This window comes from Gymnoscopelus braueri (genome assembly GCF_963280865.1).
Source record: "Gymnoscopelus braueri genome assembly, chromosome: 2".
NCBI classification, from domain to species: domain Eukaryota; kingdom Metazoa; phylum Chordata; class Actinopteri; order Myctophiformes; family Myctophidae; genus Gymnoscopelus; species Gymnoscopelus braueri.
In genome coordinates, this window is record NC_137604.1 from 23,395,383 (window position 1) to 23,422,096 (window position 26,714).

The 26,714-nt window shown below is 41.2% G+C and overlaps 2 protein-coding genes across 3 annotated transcripts in view; one reads left to right on the forward strand and one right to left on the reverse strand.

Moving 5' to 3' along the window:
* The window catches only part of LOC308102638 (protein CutA homolog), a 5,933-nt gene extending 225 nt beyond the window's left edge, over positions 1 to 5,708 (forward strand). The window contains exons 2-7 of one of the 2 annotated variants that reach the window (XM_080452455.1): positions 361 to 426; positions 953 to 1,101; positions 1,620 to 1,679; positions 2,816 to 2,861; positions 4,415 to 4,464; positions 5,515 to 5,708. In XM_080452455.1, coding sequence (XP_080308581.1) covers positions 364 to 426; positions 953 to 1,101; positions 1,620 to 1,679; positions 2,816 to 2,861; positions 4,415 to 4,464; positions 5,515 to 5,614 — 468 coding nt within the window. In that variant the 5' untranslated portion in view covers positions 361 to 363 and the 3' untranslated portion in view covers positions 5,615 to 5,708. The remainder of the gene's footprint in view (positions 1 to 360; positions 427 to 952; positions 1,102 to 1,619; positions 1,680 to 2,815; positions 2,862 to 4,414; positions 4,465 to 5,514) is intronic. The other variant, XM_080452456.1, reaches the window with a different exon arrangement.
* A 72-nt stretch (positions 5,709 to 5,780) lies between these two features.
* Positions 5,781 to 12,073, reverse strand: LOC308094735 (somatostatin receptor 3; the record flags this gene model as incomplete). The annotated part of the gene is made up of 6 exons (XM_080441549.1): positions 5,781 to 5,792; positions 6,601 to 6,607; positions 6,724 to 6,844; positions 8,513 to 9,149; positions 10,807 to 11,281; positions 11,757 to 12,073. The coding sequence occupies 6 exons, from the start codon at positions 12,071 to 12,073 to the stop codon at positions 5,781 to 5,783; spliced, it is 1,569 nt and encodes a 522-aa protein (XP_080297675.1).
* Between the last annotated feature and the right edge of the window lie 14,641 nt (positions 12,074 to 26,714).

A 26,714-nucleotide genomic window follows, 5' to 3' on the forward strand; every position in this document is an offset into this window, starting at 1 on the left:
AGATCACGCCTTTTTTTTTTGCCTTGGATCAAGACTATCATAAATGTATTTGATCGAGTCTGAGTTCTGCTTTCGTAAACCAATTGGCAGAAGTCGGACTCGATCAAATACATCTTCTGCTTTCGTAAACGAAAACAGAAGATGTATATTTCGTAAACGAAAGCATAATTAGTCAGACTCGTTCAAATAAATCTATGATCGTCTTGATCCGCTTTTTATCAGATGCACTGACTATTTTGTGCATGGCTGTTTACCTACATATTTGCGTTTTTAGGGAATCCACTTCTAGCGTTAGTTACAATACATGATTGTGTAGTTGTACTGTAGCTAGCTATAGCTAATGTTATTTGCCTTGCCCAGGCAATGCGCATTGGACTGCCCAGTGCAGAGACATTGCAAGGCGTGTCTATGAAATCACTGGTCCTGGTGAGTGCATGCTCCATGCATTCTGCACATTACTAACACTTAACATGATTACACACTGGGAAGGCGTAGTTCTAGGTGCAACTGCTAATCAAACGAACAATTATATATAAAAAACTACAACAACTGATAACTGCTTCTGTAATAAATCAATTCAAAATCATCCTTATTTTGGGCAGGTGAAAAGTTTAAAAAATGTAATGTGAAAATAGCAGCTCTACAAGCTCACAACGCGATGAGAGTTTGTATTTCTGCTGTTTCCATTATTTTTGCATGCCACATTGTGCAATGAAGTTTGAACTATTGCTTAAGTGGTAAAGCGATTACTTTATGTATATTAGTTTTGTGTATTCGATTAGTTGAAGAAGTAATCGATAGAATAATCGTTAATAAATGAATGGGTAGTTGCAGCCCTACATTGTTGTTGTTGTGCATGTCTAGTTCCGTTTCTCTTGGACACAGCTGTCCTCCCTAGCACATGTTGACTTTCATCTTGCCTCTGTTTCCATGACAACTGTATCATCTCTAGACTGTCCTGGTGAGCGGGTTGATGTTCCAGCTGCTGAGGACTGTAGGACTGAGAGCATTTTCCATGGCATCTGAGACATACACATCTGGCACGCATTCTGCAGCCTTTGTCACCTGTCCCAATGACACGGTGGCGAGAGACCTGGCCAGGTGACACACTCAGTGCACACATCCCAATCATCTGTCTGTCTCTCTCTATCATACCATTTACTATTTTTTTTTAAAAGTATCGATATGTTTTTATGGTATTGCTATATTAATAATTATGTTAAGAAGAATCAGAAAGGAAATCGGGGAAAGTTTTTTTTTGGTGTGCACTCTATCATTTGTAGTTAGAGAATAGAGAGAGAACTGCAAATCATGGAGCAAATTATTTATGTATTTATGTAAATTATTTATTGCTTTGACCCTTTTGGCCAACTCATGAAACGTTATTCATTGACTTGGCCCAGAACTACTGTAGTATTACCACTAAGTTTCGTGCAAATAACTCATAACTTCTCGAGATACAGTATACTGCTATTAGACACACAGACAGACAAAGAAAGACAGCCATGTCTTTTTCAGTGTCTGGATCTCAGTATTCACGTTACAAATGTTGCCCCTCACAGCGCTTGGTTCCACTTGTAGATTTGTTTGTGGTTAATTGATCCATGTGTTTCTCACAGAGGTATTGTGGAGAGGAAGCTGGCTGCTTGTGTCAACATCATCCCTGCCATCAAATCTATGTAAGTTTATACCAAGGATCAAACATTATGTAACTACTTTGACTTGGGCCTGCCTAATTTATACTTAACACAAAACGCTATCGGTCGGCGAAAGAAATTCAAGCTACCATACTGTAGTAGGTTACCATTGTGTGTGTGTGTGTGATAATAAACTTTATTTGTATAGCACTTTTCAAATGTAATAGTCTTTTCGGGAGAGAGAGAGGAACGTATTAAATTGTTCTTTTTGATTTTCATGATTTGTTCTGAGTTAATATGTTGCATAACTCCATTGTGAAACTGAATGTGTACCAAAGAGCTGTGTAGGCTGCAGCACTTAATATGCAGTAACTCCCGCCCGCCTCTTCAAACAACACAACAAAGTTAACTGTCAATCTAAATCACAAAATGTCGATATTTCTCCTTATAGTAGGCTTGTTTTGCTTGTTATTGAATTGTAGCCTATGCATAAGCAACAGTTCGACCAGTTTAATTTAATATATACATCTACCAATATGCTTAGCAATGACAGACAGACAGACCCACATACCTTACCCTGTAACACTTTAGATGTACATAAATAAATAAAAGGAAAACAATGTTTAGGGTGGGCCAGAGCAGCTGGACATCCTGTGTGGCTAGGAAGAAGTGGTCAATATGCATGGAGACAAGGTGATCATGCCTTATCTGTTGTGTTTAACAACTGAATGGCTTGTCACGTCTCACGTGTGGTACAAATGAAAACATGGATATATCTTTAGTGAATAGAGGGGGGCAGTTTTTTACTTTAAGTAGTTTAGAGTTGGAAGAGAGTACAAGTGTGAAAGTCCTACTAAACTCATTCCACTCTACAACTCCCACTTGCCGACCATTCACATCAAACACAACTCCCACCCGCTTTGCTAAATATTATCACACATATCTAGATTCTAGAGAAAGTAACATGTGGGCGATGTGAGAGAAATTTCAGTAATTAGTACAACATGAATTATTTGAATGCATTGTAGAAATGACAGGTTCTGTAGGTTGTACAACATAGCCGAATATATATATATTTTTTGTACAGTAGTCAGTCTATATTTGGGTGCAGGTTTTGATCAGGAGATGATACTGTACATTATTATACTTTTGTCCACCTTTCTTCTTGTTGTCCTCAGATATGAATGGCAGGGTAAGATCGAGGAGGACAGTGAAGTGCTGCTGGTAAGTGTCTCTTACCCAACATGCTGCATGATGCTACATAACAGCAGAATCTTGACTAATAAAACCCTGTTTTATTTATTTGCTTAGATTTTCTTTGACCGTTTAGGTACAGTATGCCCCTTTTTAGGTGCTGATCTAGTATTTGAACAACAGCATTAACTCTCTCAGTGCAATGAAATAAAAATATATGTTCTCTAAACTGCCAGCAATTTTTATTTTTTTTTCAAAGTAAAAAAAAAGTGCTTAGGAAGCGAGATACAGCCTTTTTCAGTTATAAGTTAAACAAAGAGTGGATGGAGCTGCAAATCTTCAGATAATGATATCTTGGGTTCTGATTTTTTTTTCTCCAAAAAAAATAAAATAATATATATATTATTTTTTTTAAAGGGATTGTAGGCGATTCAGAGATAAACAAAGGAAAAAAACTCCTGCAGTTCGTTTCCCCGACCACCAGGGGGTGTCGCAGGGAGGACTTCCATAGAGTTAAGGAGGCTTCTAAACAGGCCATGCCGAATATGGGTTGCTTTTTTCGGATACAATTCAAGGAACTGCCCACCCCTGCCGGTTCTCAGAATTTTTATTTTTAAATAGGCTCTTTCATGACAAATTGACCACATATATGAAGTTAAACAGCTAAATTCTATCCATACGCTATCTGAAAAGTAAATTATGTGCCTCCAAAACGAAGTTTGAGAGCGTTTTCAAACCGAAAGTAAAAAGTTCACACGGGCACGGACGCGCACGGATGCGCACATGCGTGCGTGAATTTACGTACCGGATACCCGGATGTGTAACCTAAATAGTAGGGAAAATACGGATTTCAGAAAGAGGAGTGTTTTTCAATGCAGGAAAACACCCCAGCATCATTATATAGTGGCTGATAGAGGGTAAAAAATGCAAAATATATATATAGAGGTATTTTTCAAATTTAGGCTTAATGTTGCCTACTATACCTTTAACTCAAGATTTTTCGTTCTGGCACTTAGGGCATTCAGAAAAAACTTAGTAACTAGTAGAGACAACGAAAGCTCTATAAATGTTACATAGCGTCTCTGTCGGGTGGAAACCTCATATGTCCAAAACGGTTACTTTTCAGGATTCAAATTCAAAAATAGCAAAAGTAGCAGTTCCACAAGCTCAAAGTGCGTCGCTTCGCACCAAGTTTCGAGCTTGTGGATCTGTTACTTTTGATACTTCGTGTGATGCTGTAGTGTAGAAGTAATATGGAGAAGTAATATGAAGTAATATGGAGATAAGAGGTTTCTCCCCGACAGCAACAATGAATATCACATATTTGGTAACATTTCTTATCTGGGTACAGAAACGGTATTAAACAAGTTGTAAATAATCACGCTCATCCACAGTTTAAAAAGCCAGGTGCTGGGCAGAAGCAGAATCACAGAAAACAGTATTTGCAGGAAAGACACTGCATCATCATGTTTATCATGGCAAGTTCAAGTGCATGTTGAGCCAAAGGGCAGGACAGAAGAGCCTTATTTGAACTGCAGTTGGTTTAATTAACTGATTATTCAACTAATGTGTTGTGCTTTTAGATGATCAAGACCAGAAGTACTAAACTGCCTGCCCTTGCCGAATATGTCCGGTAAGAAATAATGTATACTATGGCCAGAGGTGGTAAAAAGTGGATCCTAGCCTGCAAATAAACTAGAACCCCAACATTTTGATTAGGGTTTGTGCCCAACTGTCTGTGTGTGTGTGCATGAGAGGGGGGAGGGGTGCATGCAAGTTCTTAGGTTAGGATCACCTTCCTAATAATTATCTGTACTGTTCAACCACTTAAACCCTATATACTTGGTTGACCCGAGGCCTATACTAGGCCCCTTCCTGGTTTTCCCTCCTACACTAAATATCTTTTCGGTGAATATAGCACATCTACAAGCTTGTTTCTGTTGAATGTTCAGCCCAGAATAGGGGCGCTAGGGTTTAAGGGGTTCTCTCTCTGGACCTCCTGTTTTATCTATATCAGTGGATCTCAAAGTGGGGTCCAGGGGCAGTCGGGGCTCCTTGAGGGTCTGTTACAGGTCTGTAACTGAGTTTACAAATGGAACCAAATGGACCCATAAGGGTCCATTTGGTTTCATTTGTATATTTTCAGAGTTACGGGGGTCGTTCGAACCACTGGCCTATATCATCTTAAGTCATGACTGCAGTGGCTTTATCAGGTTATAAGTGAGCCCCTTATTTCCCCTGCCTTTACTTAGTCTGTTTTGCATAAACTAAATTGTGCATATAATGCATTGCAGATAATAATTATGTTGTATCCGCATGAGGGATTTATCAGTTGTGTTCCGACTTTGACATAAAACCAAAATGAGAAAAGCATGTCATTGTGACCGTGGTAGGTGAAATTAATTAAAGGGAACATTGCTGTCACCATGTCATTATGACTTCTTTGCTCAACTTCTTTGCTGCCAATTTGTCCTAATATTATTGTGTACACCCTTTGTACTCGGATGATTCAAAGTGGGGCAGTTAGTTCAAGCTATCACAACCTTGACAGTGTGCGTGTGTGCAGATGCACACACATACACACGTTCAAAGGAGTTCAAATAAGGCTATTCTGTCCTTCCCTTTGGCTCAACATGCACCTGATTTGTGCAGATGACTCACATTAGTCTGTTGTGCTTTCCAGCTCTAACCACCCCTATGAAGTGGCTGAAGTCATTAGCCTGCCAATCGACCAGGGCAACCCGCCCTACCTCAAGTGGATCGGAGACATGGTTCCCGAATAAGAAAACTAACATACTGACACATTTGTCACATTGACACATTTATAAATAAAATCCATTATTATTATTTGTGAAGCAACAAAACGTTTACCTTTCAGCTGCATTTTCATCATTCCACACTGAACATGTCAGGAAATGTATACTCGTCATCATTTTAGGGTACTCTGTTCTATCTGTACCACTATGGTGTGAAGAAGCATGGGTTTAGACTGAAGGTGATAGATTTGGAATAGTAAAAGTCAATAAAGATGCCTTGTGGATTTTCTTAATTTGGTTTTGTTTTGGCATTCACACCCTTTAATCTGTCAGTTGCTCAATTTGGCCACTAGGTGGCAACATTAGTTAAATTAGAAAATGTTTTAGAATAAAACATTCCCTGGGAGTCTTTGAATTGTTAAGTGTGTCTTTAAAAGTAATGGATCGCAAATACTTGTTTTCATTTCTTTATAATCTTGAGAATAAGGATAATGGCTTTGTCATTGCTGAAAAACCTTTGTTTCTAGATATAAATATAAAACAAAAGGTTAAGAAATGTGTTTGGTAGATTATTTCTCTGTTATACCGCTGGAAAGCCTGTTTACTTCCCTTTTAAATGGTGCCCCATTTCTAAGGAAAATGCATTTATGGGATGAGAATCTTCCCTACCAATGCCACACACTCATTCCGCTGTTGCTATTGATTCTTGTTTGGTGGATAAGTTGAAGACTATCAGTAACAAGGAAGAAACAAGACATTATTGGACATTTTACAATTTATCCATCTAACAGACATTATTGGACATTTTACAATTTATCCATCTAACAGGCGCCTCAGCAGCATGTGGATGAACCATAAACAGACAACAGCCGTGCTCGGTTGGTGAAAGTGCCTGCCCACCACAGTTTTTGGGTTCGAATCCACCGTGGTGCATCCGGCAATGGCATTGTCGAGCGTCTATACGAACACAATTGAACGCAAAATGCTCTACGTCCCGGTGGGGACTCACGTACCTCCTCACTGGCAGGTGCGTCAGGAGGATACAACAGCAGTGACAACACAAAATGTGTGGAGAGGAATCACTTGGCATATCAACTAAATTGGGGGTAAAAAGCACAAAAAGGACAGCCTGGCACCTTCTCGTGCTGGACTCACACTGCTGTGGGACTGTGATGGCATTCCACTCCTCAACCAGGATTTGTCTCAAGTCAGCCAAAGTGGTTGTGTTGGTCTCTCTAGCACGAACAGCACAGCAGGCTGATCCCACAAGTGTTCAAGGGAGTTGAGGTTAGGACTGTTGGCCGGCCATTTAATTCCCTTCTCTCTACTCCCAAATTCCGGAGGTAGTCTCTGATACACAATGCCATGTACTCTTCCAAATGCATGTTCCTTACAAATCGGGCACAATTTCAAAGGGAAACAAACAGGCTTTCCAGTGGTATAATAGGTATTGCCAAGCATTGCTACAACAGAAATGATTATTACAAACACATTTTATTTTAAATGTAAATGGGCCATCTCTGCACTCTAGAGAGGAACTGATCTAAAAGACATGCGTTTGTCAGTCAAATCTCACAAACAAAGAATGCAAACATGTATTAGCTGAATATCTCAAAATCCCATTTGCAATTAAGGCATGGAAATTCACTGAAGCATCACCAGCACATACTGTGACCTACAATATTGTATTTTAAGACACTACGTACATTTTACAATCCAAATATTTCGGTCTATGTGAACTCCACAAAGTAGGGAACTGATATTAAATGGACTTGGATACTTGCTTCAACCACACAGTATTAAAACATCTAAGGCTCTTTACTGGGACAATTGTAAAACTCTTCATGACACACTAAGTGGAAATGCAAACTCCTGCCCTTTCACTTCTTCACAGCTTTAGATGCACCTTACAAATCACTCCAGTTTGCTAGATGCCTACTTATGAATATGCATTATCCGGAGGTAATAAGTGCTGTTTAAGAGAATTTCTATGTCCATTCAATAAAACTCACCTATATTATTTAACTCAGACACAGAGTAAGCTAAAGACATGTGATAATGACTCATTGTATGTTTGTAGTAGGACTAAACGATCTGAGAAAAGACTTGCATTGATGGTGCTGGTTTGCAAAAAAAATATAAATAATTCAGGCTAAGTATTTATAAAATATGTAGCCTACATCTTTCTTCCAAGAGAAAACAACATCAAGCTTACAAAAACAAATCTGAATGCATTCATTTTAGTCCCAGTGTGTATACTGTAGTGTAGATGTTACACAAACCATTTTGCACTGTAAAAACAGGCTTTACAATATGCTTTTTCTTAGTTATGGCTGACACTGTACAAGAGCATTTATTTGACACTTACATTCTCATTTTTCAGCAGGCTACAAGTCATAATATTTAGTATTCTTTCAGCGCATGATAATGATGATTACATGCACTCAGGATTTGCATGTTGTAAATGCTTCAACTTGAAGTTTGCAATCTGCGGTGTCGCAGCTGGCAAGCATTCACAGCAGATGGTGTCACCACTTAGAGCCCTACTTTATACTTTATCATACAGATCTACAAGCTCACAATGCATTGTTAGCCTCGTAGATCTGATATTTGCACAAATTTTGAAATATATATATTTTTTTATATACTAAATGGCCCCTTATGGGTCCATTTGGTTCCATTTAGTACACTCTCAGGGTTAAATCAACACTGAATTTTAATTCTCTCAGAGTTAAAAACCCTAAAAGAATCCATTGGACGCCCTTGGACCAGAGAAACAGTGACTTATATAGTAGCCTGCACACTGAAGTAACAACACTGAAAACCTACATGTCGAGGCCACTCACAGACAGCTAATTTTAAGAACTGTACTTTCCTCAGTCGACGCCTCAGCTAGTGACCTATTGCTTCCCCTCTTTGATCTACCGGCCATCGTGGACACTGTCTCAGCAGGACACACGCCTGGGCCTTCCCCAGCCGCGTCTGCAATGTAGGCACTCTGCCCGGCAGGGGGCTCTGGCTCCGTTTCCCCATCCTGAGAGAACAGTACCTGGGGTCTCTCTTCCATCCCTCCTCCACTGTTACCGTTCTGCACGATCCTGCTGATTTCTGCCACCTGTGTGGTGTCGTCTGTTCCCCCCTTCATCTCCCCCTCCTCCTCTTCCTCACCGCCGCCTCCCGTATCGTTTCCCAGCCCGTTTCGAGGTTGAAGCACGATGCCGGCCCATTCCTCCGTGGGGCGCTTAAACTCGGTGCCGGTATCCACCCTGCGCGAGGAGCGGCACAGGGCCTTCCGGAAGCCCCTCTTGAAGTTGTCAGACAGGAAGCCGTACAGTATGGGGTTGGCGCAGCTGTTGGCGTACGACAGCACCACCACGAAGAAGTACAGTCCCCTGAAGTCCCTGGGCAGCACCACCAGGAGGTTGACAATGTTCAGGGCGTAGAAAGGCAACCAGCACAGGACAAACACCGCCACCACCACCACCACCATGCGCGTGATTTTACGCTCCGACTTCCTGCGACGAGAGGACGTGGCCCGCACCCGTTTCCCTGCACTGCGCACCTTGGAGACGAAAAAGGGGAAAATAACAAGGTTTTAACGGTTCAATTTACGGCTTAAATGAGGCAACAGGGAATATTGACGGTAGAAGACGGGTAATGAGACTTTTGCCACATCATTACTTTGAGTCCATGCTGTTCACAGAGTCGAGATATTGGTCTGCAAAAATAAGTCCCAAATGAACCATGGTCTTCAGAGCCATTCTGTTGTTTTCATCTCATGAATGTCTCATGAGATGAAAACAACAGAATGGCTCTGAGAGACTAACAACTGTTGCTCATTAAAGAGCTGGAAGTAGTGGAATTGCGAGGGCTGACGTTCTCCAGTCTGCACTAGAACCATGTATTGTATGAATACATATTTCAGCTCTTACCCGCATCTGAGAAAAGCACAAGTGTACAGAAAGCATCTAATGATACTGTGCCACAGGACACAGGAATGACAGGATGATCAATTTTCTATGTTTTGTGCATCATTTGATATACACTGTAGTGGGGCTCATTATTAATGTACGTCATCACAACAACAACATATCAAACCTGTCAGTATTTCAGTGGTGAAACATTGTTGATACGGTGAACCATGTAGAATATACACAATACATCTGCACACCCAACAAAGCTGCCTTTTGCAGAATGTATTAGAGAGTGACATTTCTCAGAGAGTGACATTTTAAGCCACCAGGCTCTGAGGAAGAGCCTGGTGGCTCTCTAATCAATTCTGCAATAGCGAGCTTTGTTTGGTGTACGGATTTGGCCAGATTTGGCACTAATCAAATCTAATCAAATCATCTAATTAAATTCGTTCTACTGCTATGCCACAAAAATGTGGAATGCCCTTCCAACAGTTATTAAAACATGTGAATCCTTACTCTCCTTCAAAACCACTCTAAAAGCACTTACAGGTGGCTGCAATTCGGAACTGGCTTAGTAAAAGGTCAAAGCCGACAGCCCCCCCCCCCCCCTGTACGTTGATATGATGTTTACTGTACATATTGTACTGTATGTGGTACAGTCAGACATTAACGCTAAAAGGATAACACAAAAAAGTCGTGGGGATTCAATTCATCAACATAACATAAAACAAATAACACAATAGTGTTTGTGTCATCAACAAATACAAAACACTGTACAAAGGAGAAAAAGAATAAACGGCGGCAGTGGATGACACCTCCTTCGCTCCCTCTAGTGGCTGTGGGTGTCACTGTGGGTGTCACTCACTTTGGAGAAGCAGTTAGTCAGGTATGAGGGTATTTATTGACTATCTTAAATACCAATCCCATTTGATTTTTTAAAGATATTTTTTGGGGCTTTTATGCCTTTATTTGACAAGACAGTAGGCTGACTGGGGAGAGAGATGGGGGGGTGACCTGTGACACACAGCAAAGGTCGTCGGGGTCGAACCCGCGATACGCTGTAAAGCTGGATTACCAGCGTATGTGGTACGCGCCTGGACCGCTAGGCGGGCAGGCGCCCACCAATTCCATTTTTATTGGAATTGTGTATGTTGGAATTAGGTGGGTCATGGGCTTGAGGCCGAGAGGTAGTCGAATCAGTTTGTTTTGGGAGGTCTGAAGCTTATAGTTTTGAGTAACATTGAGATGCTGCAGAACCAAGAGGTGTAATGATTACAGTACCTGTGCAATGGGAAAACAACGTACCTTGATAACTATAAGCAGGTAGCACAGGCAAATGACCAGCAGCGGAAACAGGAAGCCCACGGTGGCCGTGTAGACGATGAAGGACGTCTTCCACACGGCTGCCGGCTCGGGCCACACGATGCTGCAGTTGCCGTCGTCCTTCAGCACGTCGGCGAACACCACCACGGGCAGCACCACCACGGAGGACACGGCCCACACCGTGGCGTTGATGGCCTTCGCCATGCGGGGGCGCCGCCACCAGGAGGAGCGGATGGGGTGCACCACGGCCACGTAGCGGTCGATGGACATCATGGTCAGGCAGAAGATGCTGGTGAACTGGTTGATGGCGTCCACCGTCATCACCACGCGGCACACCAGCGAGCCGAACGGCCAGGAGAGCAGCGCGTTCTGCACCGCCAGGAAGGGCAGGCCGAGCATGAAGAGCTCGTCGGCGATCGCCAGGTTGAGGATGTAGATGTTGGTGACCGACTCGGCTCTATGGAGTGGTGGACAGAGGTGGTTGGTTAAAGTAGCCAAAAACTGAGTGAAAGAGTGAAAGTTACTTTACAATTATAATGACTCAAGTAGAAGTAAACGTAGTTGTCTGAGTTAGGAGTAAGAAAGTATATAGTGAAAAGACTATCTCATATGATCTGATTTATTATTTAAATAATGAGAATGTAATTGAAATGTCTAAAATATAAGCAAAATTGACTGAAGTCTTTCTGAGAGAATGAATGTGAATAGTTATTTTTTTAAATATACAAATAAAAGTGGAATGTAGCCTAATCATTTGAAATTTTTTACCTTTGCTCCTTTACATTTGGCCCAAATTTAAGGTGTAACACTTCCTTCACAAAAGTAAAAGTGAAAAGTAGTACATGGCCTTAAAACGACTCTTACAAGTACAGTTCATACAAAAAGTTACTGAAGTAAATGAAACGGAGTAACAGTAACTAATTACTGCCCACCTCTGGTAATGCAGGACCACATAGATGACCAGAGTGTTGCCCACCAGGCCCACAATGCACACCATCACGTAGATGAGGGGGATGAGGACCCCCGCCACGCTGGGGACAAACCCCACGTCACCGCCGTCGGGCTCCGTCCAGTTCGGCCAGCTGCTGTTCGGGAGGAAGGAGCCGCCGTCGGTGTGGGCGAGGCCCGTGGGGGGCGGCGTGGAGGGGGGCAGGAGACGGGAATGCTGGGGCATGGCGGTATTGACCCAGGTGGCGCCAGAGGGTTCCTGTGGCAGTATGGAGGCGTGGGCTGCTTGGATGAGCTCCATAAGGACTTCAGAGGACGAGTGGCGACAGACGGTATAGGCTCGGGTTCAGTGACACGTTAGTCCTGTAGAAAGGATGTACAATTGCAGACGTTTCAATCCAGAGCAGCGTACTTTACTTTGTTTGTTTATTTACGGGACAGTGCGCGTTAATGAACATTCAATTAATACATGTACAAGAATCCAAGCAATTGAACATGGTACCCTGTAAACATGTAGTCCCATGTATAAAAACAGCATGACAAAAACAGAAGATACAACATACAATATACAACTGCCTATACAAATACATTTTGAAAATACCATACCTAATATAAGCCTAACTAACAACCTAAATACCTACTATAAAGAGAATGTGACGTCACACCATTGAAAGCAATAGCTGAAACCCTCACAATATGGCACCACCTGTCCATTGGGGATCGCTCGTTCTAAGGCCTATTTTGACATGTCTAAGATTTAAAATGTATCGATGGTCACATGTTTGAGACATTTTTAGTTGTGTTTTAAAAGTACACAAGGTGGGGCTTTCCCTTAGAGTGACTGGGAGGCTATTCCATCGTAGGCTTCCATAGATGGAGAGGACATTCTGTCCAAAAGTGGTCTGGCTACGATGGACCTCACAGTCCCCTCTGGTGTCTGACCTAGTGCCACGTCCAGTGTCTCTCTTCCTGTGGATAAAATCACACACTGGAGAAGGAGCCAGTCTATGTAGACATTTATAGTCGAAGTAGAGACTTTTAAAAGCCTTAACATTATCAAGGTGTTTATTGAACTCTAGTCAATAAACAAGGTAAATAATCACATACATAGAGTGCAGAGAGTATGGCTTCAAAGAGACAGTGATCAAAGAAGGCTAGAAGAGAACATAACAGAGACACAGCTGTAAATGTTGATGTTCTTTATTTTATCCTTTATTTGGATCCCCGTTAGCTTCTAGAAAGTTTATTTTTTTCTATGGAAAAAAAAAAGAATTACGCCTGTAAACCTGTGATGTGACAATAAAGCTGATTCTGATTCTGAATGTAACTGAATGGACCAGGAAAGGTCATTTGTACTCCTTCAGAGTTGACTTAACAATTAACAAATGGATTCTAAACAGCTAGTTGTTTCCATAACTCCTGTTTCATGCAAACAACAGCAAGTACACGAGGGCATGAGGACAAAAGCACTTGATGCATTTACTTGTGTTTATACAAGACTTGTTTACAAAGCTGTCTAAAGCTTCATAATAACTGCGCCGCGGCACACAAGCACACTCTGGCCCGCGCGGCGGTAATGGCTCATAATTGGTTTTCTGTTAGGAGCACAATGCGCCCGTTTATGACTGGAAAAGCGGTATGTCCTCCGCAGCCTTATGGGTAATTACTGCCAATGTGAGGATAATGAAGAGGAAAATAAGTAGAGGAAAATAGACGAGGGGTCACAAAAAATGCAAAGTGTGAAGTCAAGTCAAATCAAATGTTATTTATATAGCACGTTTAGTCTCAATGTGCTTTAAAATAAAAACAGGAAAGACAAAGTGACAAAGCATAAGAAGAGAACATATAAAATAGAAGTTATTATTACTTATCAAAACATAAAATAAGAGTAAAACATATAAGAACACAACAGTACCATAAAGAAAAAAATATATATAGCATACAACAAAAAATGAATGGAGAAAAAAAAGACAAATATGAAAGAGAGATAGGTTAAGACACAAACAGAGCTAGAGCACAGTAATATCAATGGAGCCTAAAGGTTTAGGCGAGCGTACTTGTGGCCAGAAGGTTGCCGGTTCGATGCCCCCCCCCCCCACCTTAACCCATTAAGACCTGAGACCGATTCTACAAATGCCTTCTAAATCAGTAGTTCTCCAACTTTCATGTCAAGGACCCCTAAATTGATATATATTTGGCCGCAGACCCCCATCTGAAACTGTTCTGGGGGGCCAGGGACCCCCAGAACAGAAGATTTGTGTTAAAATATTCAAAATTATTCATAACACTTTTACGATAAAAAAAAAAGGTTCAAAAATAGCAGATGTACAAACTTGTATATCTGCTATTTTTGAATAGCCAACGCTAAAATCTAAAATGACATAGAATCCTTTCCCGGTTTTAATGGGTTAAATACCCAAGACACCTGACAGTAACAGTGTGTGTGTAGAAAACACATCCTAATCCCCAGTGTTTATCTATCAGTTTGTTACTCTCCGAGTTACATCTGTACACTCTCACAGTGTTAAACGAATTGACAGGATTTCACAGTGTGAAGAGCAACATGCTGAGCACACACAGACAAAGTAATAGCCACTTATATCAGTAGCACTGGTTTCCCATCAAGCAATGTGGTCGGAGAGGCGTGTGATTTCCCCCAGGGTTTACATCCTGAACTCCCAGTACACTGCTGTCACTTCCACACAGCACTCCTGTTCCAACACCCAACACCGGTTGGTAGCGGTTGTATGGTTATATGGTTATATGGCACACACACAACTTCCGTTGTACCAAAGTGCTGTACAGAACATTTCATCAGCACAACAGAACAAACAATAATAAACAACATACAGAGGTATAATAAACACGATTAATTAACAACATATCGAACAGAAACAATGATGAAAGCCAAGACAACATAATATACATCTAGGATTTCTTGTTACGGTTGCACATGTGCATACATGTGTGGATGCACACACACACACACACACACACACACACACACACACACACACATACACACACACACACACACACTGGTTTTTATGGCAATGAAAACAAACAATATGAGCTGTAATGATGGAGATGGAGAGATTCTTTCTTCATAGGGAGTTCACTTGACAAGCATTCAAGTCAAACCTGCCACAGGCAAACAGCCAATCAACAGGGGAGAAAATAAACACTATAGAAACACTATAGTGTGTTTCCATAGAAACACAAAAACACAGATAATAATGTTGTACCCTGGTGTTAAAAGTGCTACCTACACAGTACTAATGTGTTTGTTTTATAGAGTTTATTTTATTTGGTTATCTAGGATAATGTGTATGTGTGTGTGTGTGTGTGTGTGTGTGTGTGTGTGTGTGTGTGTGTGTGTGTGTGTGTGTGTGTGTGTGTGTGTGTGTGTGTGTGTGTGTGTGTGTGTGTGTGTGTGTGTGTGTGTGTGTGTGTGTGTGTGTGTGTGTGTGTGTGTGCGCGTGTGTGCGTGCGCGTGCGTGCGTGCGTGCGTGAGAGAGAGAGAGAGAGAGAAATGGTAAAACTCACTGACAAACAGTTGTATTCAATGTTATATAAATTGGCACAACATACACATACAGTAATATTTATAAGATCGACTGTGAGAAGATATATAGCCTTTACAGCTCAATGCAAACAGTTTGAAACAACAACAGCAATTACATCTTAGTAGCAGCACATTATAACCTCTATTACTCTTATTTATTTTTGATTCAATAAATGTATTTGTTTTGTTTATGTAAAGCCTCATTAAGTACCAAGAATAGTGCTCTGTAAGTATGATTTATTATTATTATTATTATTATTATTATTACTTGTTTTCCCTCTCTATGGTACATTTATAATTTAACAAGCCTGCAGTTCATCACAGCATGGGAGCTGGCTTGACTGGCAAGAGTATAGCTATTTAAAAATGTGACAATGGGGGAGGTACTGATTTCTCTTGCTGCATGCCATTACGTAGATTGAACTGTCTCACTGCCTGATCTGCTTCACTATAGTGACTACTGAACTGTCTCACTGTCTGAACAGCCTCACTATAGTGACTACTGAACTGTCTGACTGTCTGAACAGCCTCACTATAGTGACACTGAACTGCTTCACTGGTGACTACTAAACAGCCTCACTATCACGACAAGTTGTGAGTTTGTAGATTAGCTATTTTCAGCACGTGGGTTAAGCCTAATTTACAGTCGTTACGCAATAGTGTCACTTGCCGCCATGAACTGTTGTAAATCAGTTCTTGTTCGCAAGCGACACCATCGTACAATGGAGTATACATTTGTTTTTTGCAAATATATAGAACATGCAAATTCCCAGCAGGCTGAATCTGACCTTTTTCTTTTTTTCTTTTTAAGAAATTGGGATCGATTAACAAAGACAGGCTTAATTAATTACTACCACCGTTAGCATTCCTATAACAGTGGTGTTTCCCAGTTCACTTGGACTGAACTTTAGAGGAAGGCCCATAATACAGCAGTGCATTCCAGTGAGAGCTACATACTGTACATACAGTACATCTATACACAGCATACATGTCATGCTTTCATCTACTGCATGCAGCAGCCGTAGGAGAAAAGACATGGGCGATAGAGTAAACATTCATGAATTTAACATGATGGGTACAAAGGGTTTTAACATTTAGGGCTGGCAGGATTTATGATATGTATGTGCGCACATGCGTGTACATGCATGCGTGAAAATTCCTATGAATGTTTATACAGGTTTTAGAGTGTATTTACGTGTAAATGCTTTTATGTGTTGCACAGACAGACACGCACGCACGCACGCACGCACGCACGCACGCACACACACAGCTCTCTATCTTAACTGTATTCTCTGGTGTGCAGCTCAATCACCTAATCTCAGAGGGCCACAACGGCAGACGACCGTTCTGACCTCCCGCTTCCTTTGTTTGCCATTGTGTTGCCAGAAACAAACCACACGTCTTATTGGAAGCTGTTGCCATGGCGATGGAGGGTCTCAAGACAGGTCCCAATAGGCCTGGCACATAACATGCCAAGAAATGGGATAAATGGTGTTCAAATAGGAAGGCGACAAAAGAGGACAATTCTGTTATTGTTTTCCCGTGCGTGCGTGCGTTCGTGCGTGCGTGAATAACCTCAGTCCAGTCCAGTCTACAACTGCTGTGTGAAGATAGGTGTTGATATAGAGCCCCCCCCCCCCAACCTGACAAGCACTTGGAATGTAGGAGTTGAGGCATTACATTTCGTTTGACTCGGTTTCCACAGATAAATATTGTGAAAATAGCAGATCTACAAGCTCACAACGTTGTGAGCTTGTACTGTAGATCTGCTTTTTTCACATTTTTTTCCTCTTTCTTATTTTGTTTCACAATTTGGCCAATGTTTGATCAGTTTTTATAGTATAGTTTGTTGATTACTTTTGATGCAGTAATGGTCTTTCTTTCTTTTCTTTAGGTATTTAAAAGGTCTTAAGAGTCCCTAAATTGCGATTTCACTGTCACCTGGGTACCCCCAAAAAATCATGTGGCTCCTGATTCTTAAATATCACTATATTTCACTCAGTAGAGGTGAGCGATCCTGCAAGATTACTAATTGTCCGCAATCAATTTAAAGTTGACTTCCAGGGATGACTTATTAATTGGGAAAAAAATGTATCTATCAAAATTGCTAGATGAATTATATGGAAATATTCGAATGCCTTCGGTAAAGTTACTTTCATGAGAGAGGGGGGGTTCAAAATGTACTTCTAAACAGTGTATTCTAGTGCTTTGGGTAACATTAAATGTATTTTATTTTTTTAAGCGCTTTTCCTATACCTTCCAGGAAGCCGTTGGTTTCTATACATTTTGAAAGGTAATCAACCACAGTGAACTTAATTTTTCGGTAAAAATTACATTTTTATTATTATCATTGTGTTTTGATGCAGTTGAAGGCCCAGATTAATTTGAAAAGTCTTGCTGAAGAGTCCTTGATTTCATCTTGACAATGTGAATATTACCCAGAGAAGCAGGCTATTTTAAGCTGGGTTTACTTACATGAAAACATTAATCAAAAGATATTTGGGAAATCTGGTAAACATTTAATAACACTTGTATGGTCATTTAAATAGCAGTTTATATGTTGACAGTGTCTAATGTTGTGGTGGTTGCACTATAGAACTAAAGACTAACTTAAATACGAATCGTGAATCGAATCGTGACACATATTGATCTGACAAATTGCAATTCAATATTTTCCCCAAACCATTCATCCCTATAGACTTCCCAGCCAGATTTGGGGAGACAGTATGATTGGTTAAATCATGCTATAACTGGTATGTCATAGACTGCTGTCTCAGCACTCCAACCTTGCTGGTCCTTTTAGTCACCTTGATGCGTAGGTGTATTTTATATTCTTGCCATGCATTAGCCAGACTATTAAAAGCTTTTATATTTAATAAATAATAAATAATACACAAAAGACACAAAGAGTCTCCTTTGTGTCTACATACGGAACCGCTGCCGGTCATGAAATTATTGGCTCAAGAGTAAGACGAAAACAAAAAAATATACATGGGGTGAGTAATTGATAGAAAAAATGTCATTTTGGGGGTGAACTATCCCTTTAAAGAGACTACATCCACATGTGGAAGGGGCAACGGAAATAAATGGGCCAGTACTCGCCAGTGTCCTTTTCCTGTGTTCAACCCATTAAAACCGGGCGGGAACCCATCTGTGTAACCACTTTAACCATTATTTTATACTTTGGCTATTCAAAAATAGCAGATATACAAGCTCATAGCGCGGCACTGAGTGCCACGCGATGAGCTTGTAGATCTGCTATTTTTGAAAAATCGTGAAAAAAAAAATTTAGTTACAAATGTTCCCTTTAAAAATATATATCTATTCAAAGATTTGTAAAAAATTGTCATGATTTTTCAAAAAATAGCAGATCTACAAGCTCATAAAAGGATAACACAAAAAGCCCTGAGGACTTGTTTCCATTGTGGTCCTATATATTCAATTAATCAAGACATATACAGACTATACAAGAAATCATCAATACTAGGAGCAATTAAAGTGTAATTACAGAAAAACTGTGGGGTGGGGTGGGGGGGGGGGGGGTGTTATTTTGGCAAGCTAGAAGACGTGTCTTGGTCCAGATGCAAATTGCAGACAGGTGCTCTTTTATGGCGGTTTTGAAGGAGGGTAGGGAGTCACACTTTTTGATGGCTGGTGGTAGGGCATTCCAAATTTTGCTGGCATAATAGCAGAATGAATTCATCCCCATGTGTGTGCCGAATATTGACAGGTACATGGGCACTGGTCCCTTGAGTGTCTTGAAAACCAGGTCCATTGACATGTTGCTGTACTCTGTACCCTGAGAGCCATCCCACCCTAGCATAATGAACAGGGGTTAGGTGAGTCCTATAGGTGTGAGGTCTAGTAGTAGTCTGATTAGTTTGTTTAGCCCATGCAATCCGGGAACGCACCTACACGTGTCTTCTAAATCAGTTTTCTGAAAACCGTATGTTGCTATGATATCAGTGGTTTTTCATGTCAAGGACCCCCAAAATTATATGTATTTGGTCACGGACCCCCATCTCAAAATATGTTGTTCCAGGGAACCCCAGAAGCAAAAATTTGAGTTACAAGTGTTCACTTAAAAAATATATATATTCAAAGATTTGCAAAAAGTTTCATGATTAAAAAAAAAAAGAGCAGATCTACAAGCTCATAGCGCAGCACTCTGTGCCACGCTATGAGCTTGTATATCTGCTATTTTTTATTAGCCAAAGTATAAAATAATTGGTATAACTCAAATCTAAAATGACACAGATGCGTTTCCAGATTGAATGGGTTAGAGGGGTCTGTAGTTTTGACTTTAGTGCCTTTGAGGTGCTAGAGTACCATGAGGTGCATGCATAGACAAAATGACATTGGATGAGTGCTCCAGCTAGTGTCCTCAGTGCATTCCTACTGACCACCATCGAGGAGATTCTGCCCCAAAAAATCGTATTCTTTGGTTGACTTTCTTGATTACTTTTGTTGCCATTTTATCACCGGAGAGATTGTTATCTAAAATACAACCCAGATAGGTAATCTCTTCTTTCCTTGCGAAAACATTGTCGTTTGTCGCCCACACTGATCGTAAAGTCTGTGGCCTTACACAGGTTAATTCTTTTCACAGAGCCCAGAGCTAAGGGCTTTTTCAATCAGCAATTCGTTCTGGTCCGAGACCTTCCAGGAGCAAACAGATTAGCTAGGTCAGGAGGTAGTTAATAGACACATGCACACGCACATACACACGCACATTTAATTAAGCAATTACAGCCAGAGAGAAATGGAATGGTAAATTGGACATATTTATAAAACGCTTTTTCTAGTTTTTCTGACCTGTGCTACTTCACATTCATTCATTCATACACGCACACGCACACGCACACGGACACACACACACACACACACACACACACACACACACACACACACACACACACACACACACACACACACACACACACACACACACACACACACACACGCACACACACACACACTGCAGTGGCAGAACACCGGTGCACTCACACTGTCTCGCTCAAGGACACTTTGACCCGCAGCCAGGACAAGAGGAGCCAGGGATCTAACAGGACCATTCTGGCACCAATTCGGACACACTAGCTCAGTGGTTCATGTACAATGTACACATGGAACCAAATGGACTTTCACCACACTACATTTCAAAGACAAATATTGTACTTTTGACTCCATTCATTTCTAGGAAGGGGGAAAGTACGAATTAACCACATAAGCCCTATTGCAAATATAGTGGAAAATAGCAAATCAACTAACTCACAATGTGTTGCGACACGTTGTGAGCTTGTAGATCTGCTATTTTCAAGAAATCTACAAACAAGTTGAAACCATTTGAATAATTTTGAACATTTCTAACAATGCAAATCTTCTCTTATGAGGGTCCCTGACACAACATCTTTAAACATGGGAGTCCAAACCCATATCAATCTGGGGATCATTCACATAAAATTGTTTGAGAACCACGTAATCTGGGCGGCCATAGCTGAATGGTTAAAGAGAAGCAGCCTGGGAAACAAAAGGTCCCGTGTTTGATTCCCTGTGTTTGATTGAGTGTCCCTGAGCAAGACACTCAACCCCATTGCACCCCCTCCTGCACTCAAGTCTGACCACCTGGGCAGCAATCAGCTGGGTGAAGCTGAACACTGAATTTCCTCTGTGGGATCAAATAGGTCTAATTATTATTATTATCTAAATCAGTGGTTCTCAAAGTGGGGTCCAGGGACCCCCAGGGGTCCTTGAGGGGGTTCCCAAGGGGTCCCCAGCTAAATGATGGATCGTTAGGAACAAAATAGAGCCTTATGGGTCTGTAACTCAGAGAGTGTACAAATCAAACCATTTGTACACTCTCAGAGTTAAATTAACATTGATTTTACTATATGAATTGGGGTCCCAGAGATAGAAATGCCATTAAATGCAGGTCCGTAGCCTAATGCATGTCAAACTGGGGGTCCTCGAAATTAAAATGGTTGAGAATCACTGCCGTAAAAATCTTCTCTCATTGGGGTCCCTGGTATATCTTTTCAAATGGGGGTCTGCAGGGTAATAAGTGTCAATTTGGGGGTCCTTGACATGAAAAAGTTTGAGAACCACTAATCCAAATAACATATTTATAGCTTCCGTGGATCTTCAGTTTGAGAGTGCATGTGGGAGAGAGACCGACAAAACAGAGGGAAAGCAGTGAGAGACAGAGAGCGAGAGACAGAGAAGTGCCACTGCCAAATCACGAGACACTTTACGTATGAGTGAAAAGACACTTTACATACTGTATAGAGCAGGTGGAGACCAATACTCTATATGCACAGTCTCAGAGACCCAATACTTCCCCTGTGAGTGGCGATGGTGGCAAGGGAAAATCTCCCCTTTAATGGGAAAAAAAAAACGTCAAGCAGAACCTATAGCTCTATAGGATGGTGGTCATCTGCCTTGACCGGAGGGTTGAGTAAATAACAAGAGAGAGAGTGTGTGTGTGTGTGTGTGTGTGTGTGTGTGTGTGTGTGTGTGTGTGTGTGTGTGTGTGTGTGTGTGTGTGTGTGTGTGTGTGTGTGTGTGTGTGTGTGTGTGTGTGTGTGTGTGTGTGTGTGTGTGTGTGTGTGTGTGTGTGTGTGTGTGTGTGTACTGTGTAGAGGGGCGTATAAGAGAAATACCATTAGCACTTCATGTATTTTCACACTGTGTCTCAAGAGCCATTAGGTTGAGCAGAAAGACTCCATTGAACAGATAACACTGAATAACACTGATGAACAGAGGGTGACACAACCTTGACACAGTTGACAGACAATGCAGGCTCCTGTCTGGTAAAAAATCACGTCTCACTTCTTCTACTGTCTGGCACAATTATTTTCCTCTACATTTTCTTGTAATTAATTGGAAGTTCAGTTCCAGGACTGTAGGCTAGACCAGTAGTTCTCAACCTTTTCAGGCCGTGACCTCCCAAAAATTTATCATATTTGAATTGGGGACCCCCCCAAAAGAATCATATTTGAACTGGGGACCCCCCACCCTGACACACACTTGGAATTGTAGGAGTTGAGGCTTTACATTTAGTTTAATCTGAGTTCCCAGAAGTTTTCGCCAGCTCGGCGACAAACTTCTGGGCCAGAGCACTGGTATTTGTGGGCGGGATGTAACTTACGCTCAGAATCTGAGCGGACACGCCTCTTACCGGTCTGAGAGCTGTGCAACTCGTCTAAAAAGTCCGACGAGAGGCAAACAGCAGTACACAACAATGGCGGCCGCAATTTCTCAAGGGGAAATTGCTTCCCGTCGATCCTATTTAGATGCAACACCCAGTGCATGTGGATCCCGCCCCCTTTTCTTCATTGGCTGTTGATTTGAATCACAACGCAGTGGCCGCGCCCCTGCTGTCCAAGCTCCGACGCAATGCCTCCCAGACTACATTTAGTTTGACTCAGTTCCTACAGATAAATATTATGAAAATAGCAGATATACAAGCTGTAGGCTTGTAGCTTGTCGGCTATAAATGTTAGCCTTTTTCTTATATTATTTAACAGTTTGACCAATGTTTGACCAGTTTTGTCACTTTACTGTCATCATGGGGACCCCCCCCACGAAAAAAAATATCATGTGGCGACCCACCTGGGGGTCCCGACCTACAGGTTGAGAACCACCGGGGCTAGACGTATACAGCTGCGGACGGATCCAGGTGCCGGGGTGTTAAAACTGCTAATCACTGCTGTCAACCTCTGACTGCAACACTTTGACACTCTCCGCTGTGGATCAGACAGTCCTGCCCGCTCCACTGAACCTCTCACTGGCCTATAGGCTCTGACAGCCTGACCGCAGAGTCACCCCTGTAGCCCACATGATCTGTGTGTGTGTGCTGCCCCGGCCCCCCGGCTGTCACACTGATGCTATTGTCTGTACATCAGTGCTTCTCACAACTTTTTCCAAGGACCCCCCCACCTGAAAATATGTTGTGCATATGCATGGACCCCCAGAAGCAAACAGTTGTGTTAAAAATGTTTGTTTAAAAAATGTTGTGTTGTGTTAAAAATGCCTTTAAATTTAAAAAAAAAAGATTAGCAGACATATACAAGATTTTTCAAAAATAGCAGATCTACAGGCTCATATAGTGCCGCGCTATGAGCTTGTATATCTACTATTTTTGAATAGCCAAAGGGTGAAATATGGATAAAGGGGTTAAAATGATTGTGACGACCAATGGTCTACATCAGTGCTTCTCAAATTGTTTCCATGTCAAGGACCCCCAAATTGATATGTACCCAAATGAAAAGGTTTTATGCCAGGGACCCCCATAAGAGAAGATTTGTGGGGGTTTTTTTAAAGTCAAATTTATTCAACATTTTCAATATTTTTCAAATATTTTCAAAAATGGCAGATGTACAAGCGTAGATCTGCTCATTTTGATTAGGCAACATATAAATGGATAAAGTGGTTAAAATGATTGTGATGCTATGTTAACTACTTTTGCTGGGGACCCCCCTCCCCCCCAGGACCCCACTTTGAGAACCAATGGTTTACATAAGTGGTTCTCAAACATTTTAATTTCAAGGACCCCCAGTTTGATAGCATTAAGCCACGGACACCCATTTGATACAATTTCTTTTTTAATCTCTGGGACCCTAAATCCTAACCAAATGGACCATTCATTTTTGTTCCATTTGTCCACACTCAGTGACAGAACCATAAATCCTCAAGGATCCCTGGTCTACATCACTGTAGTTCTCAAACATTTTCATATCAAGGACCCCTAAATGGATTTTTTTTTGGCCGCAGACCCCCATTAGAAAATGTGTTGTGCCAGGGACCCCCATAAGAGCTAGATTTCGTCAAGAATAGACATTTCTTTAAAAAATAGCTGAACATTTGAGTATTTTGCTGAGGACCCCCTGGAACTCCCCCAAGTACCCCTAGGGTTCCCCAGACTTCACTTTGAGAAACAGACTAACAATAGGCTCTCTCTTTTTTAAATCTACTTTAAATGTCAATATAAGAGTAATAACATTGACATAATTCTTCAACATCGCAAAGAAGACCCTCGAAGCAGCTGTAAGGAGGGCAATAAACCACTACAAAAGCAAGACATAATATTAAAACTCACCTCTCTGCAAACATCTGTGGTTGTCCATCTTCATCTGGAACTGCATCAAAGCGTTCATTGGCCTATTTTCTTTCTTTATACATTAGATTTTCGAACTTCAAATCAAATGAGCCACAATGTCAGTGATGGTCCTCCTGGAGAGAGAGAGAGAGAGAGAGAGAGAGAGAAAGAGAGAGAGAGAGAGAGAGATAGAGAGAGATAGAGAGAGAGAGAGAGAGAGAGAGAGAGAGAGAGAGAGAGAGAGAGAGAGAGAGAGAGAGAGAGAGAGAGAGAGACTACTAGGAGCAGTAGAGAGAGATGTGCCACAATTCATATGCGCGCCGCGCGTATACAGTTGACTGTCTGCTCTGAGGTGCTTGTTGTTCCCACTTCGCATGCTTGTGCACCTGATCCCGCCCCCTAACATGCACGGCGTGCACCTAACATGCACGGCGCGGGCACGATAATGGTAAAGCCAGTGGTGGAAAAAGTACTCAAATTTTTTACTTAAGTAAAAGTATAACAGCAATGTAGAAATAACAGTACAAAAGTATTTGCATCAAAATGTAGGCAAGTACCAAAAGTAGAAAGTACTTCTGCAGAATGCCCCTATGTATAGGCCTACAAATCTTCTGAAAAATAGCAGATCTACAAGCTCACAACAAGGAGCTTGTAGATCTGCTATTTTCAAATGGCCGAAATATAGGCCTATAGGTGTTTTGTAATAATAATCTAAATCTACAAAGTAACTAACTAAAGGTTTCATATAATTGTAGTGGAGTAAAAGTAGGCTACGATATTTTCCTCTGAGATGTAGTGGGGTAGAAGTAAAAGTATTGAAATGTGTAAATACTGAAGTAGAAATACCTCAAATTGTACTCAGTACTTGACATGTACCACTAGCCTAACATGCACGCGCACGTGCGCAATAACGGTAAAGCTGCTGATGATGATAACATAGAACGAGTCTGGAGACTTTTCCTCACATATAGGCTTTATTAGGCTACTTGTATGAAGGTCATCCACTGCTGCAGGGCGTCTAATCAAACACCACTTAGTATGAACTGTTAGCAATTAATGTAATTATTCAGTCCAGTTCACATCATCATGACACTTTGATCATCTGAACTATCAAGTCATGCTGAGGAGCCATTGTTTAATAATTGTTATGCATTACTGACATTTTTTAATTAATCATTTTGTGCTATTGTTTATAAAATAAATCAATGCATATCATGTCATTATGATTGCTTTAAATTGTAATTATGCTATAGCAGGGTGGGCATTAGCCTGGCATTAATTGGCCAGACTGATACACGTTATCAGTCTGGCCAATGCCAGGCTAGGTGGGCATAGCCTATAACAGTGATTCTCAAACGTTTTCATGTCAAGGACCATTTGGTCACGGACCCCCATCTGAAAATATTTTGGACCCCCATACATGATTTGTGTTGTTAAAATGTTTCAAAAGATATTACATTGTAGAATATGTTTTTTTTGCAAATAGCAGATCCACACATTGTGAGCTTGCAGATGTAAAGTTGTTAAACTGATTTAGCTGGAGGGGATCCCTTGGGGTCCCAGACTTTGAAGACCACTGACCTATACAGAATCCTGGCTTGGCTATTGTTCAAAAAGTGCCATACAAATAATGTTTATTATTAATAATACTCTTTTCATCACCCTTTTCTGTCTCTATACCACATGCAATATTTGGTGAGAGTGTTGTGTTAGGCTGTAAAATCCTTACTATTAATCTAACTCTGAGTGTTCAAATGCATATTTTGTTACACCTGTCACCCTCAACCTGGATAAATGAACACTGAGAATTTGACGGTGTATCATCGCGTACATCACACATGTTTCACATTTCACATAATTATGCATGACGCCTCCAGGTGACTGTTATGAGTCATAAGTAGCCTATTTACATATCTATATGTCAAGATGGAAGGAAAAGGGGGTGGGGTTGTTCAGAGGGGTTTGAATTGAGACAGAGACACACACACACACACACACTCCATTCATCATCATCATCATCATCATAATAATAATGGGTAGCCTGTGTCAGTCAGACGTATGAGCAACAAAATGCAATCTGTTTTATTCATCCCTGATGTTCAATAAAAAAAAGACATTGAAAGAAATTACCAGCAAGCTACAGTGCTACAAAGTGTAGTTCTCTCTCTCATACATGGTTGAATTACATGCAATGAAACTGCTTAACAATATGAGTATCCTAATATGAAACATCAAGTACCTGATGATAGCCTTCTCAGTAAAACCCTCAGTGTTCAAGTA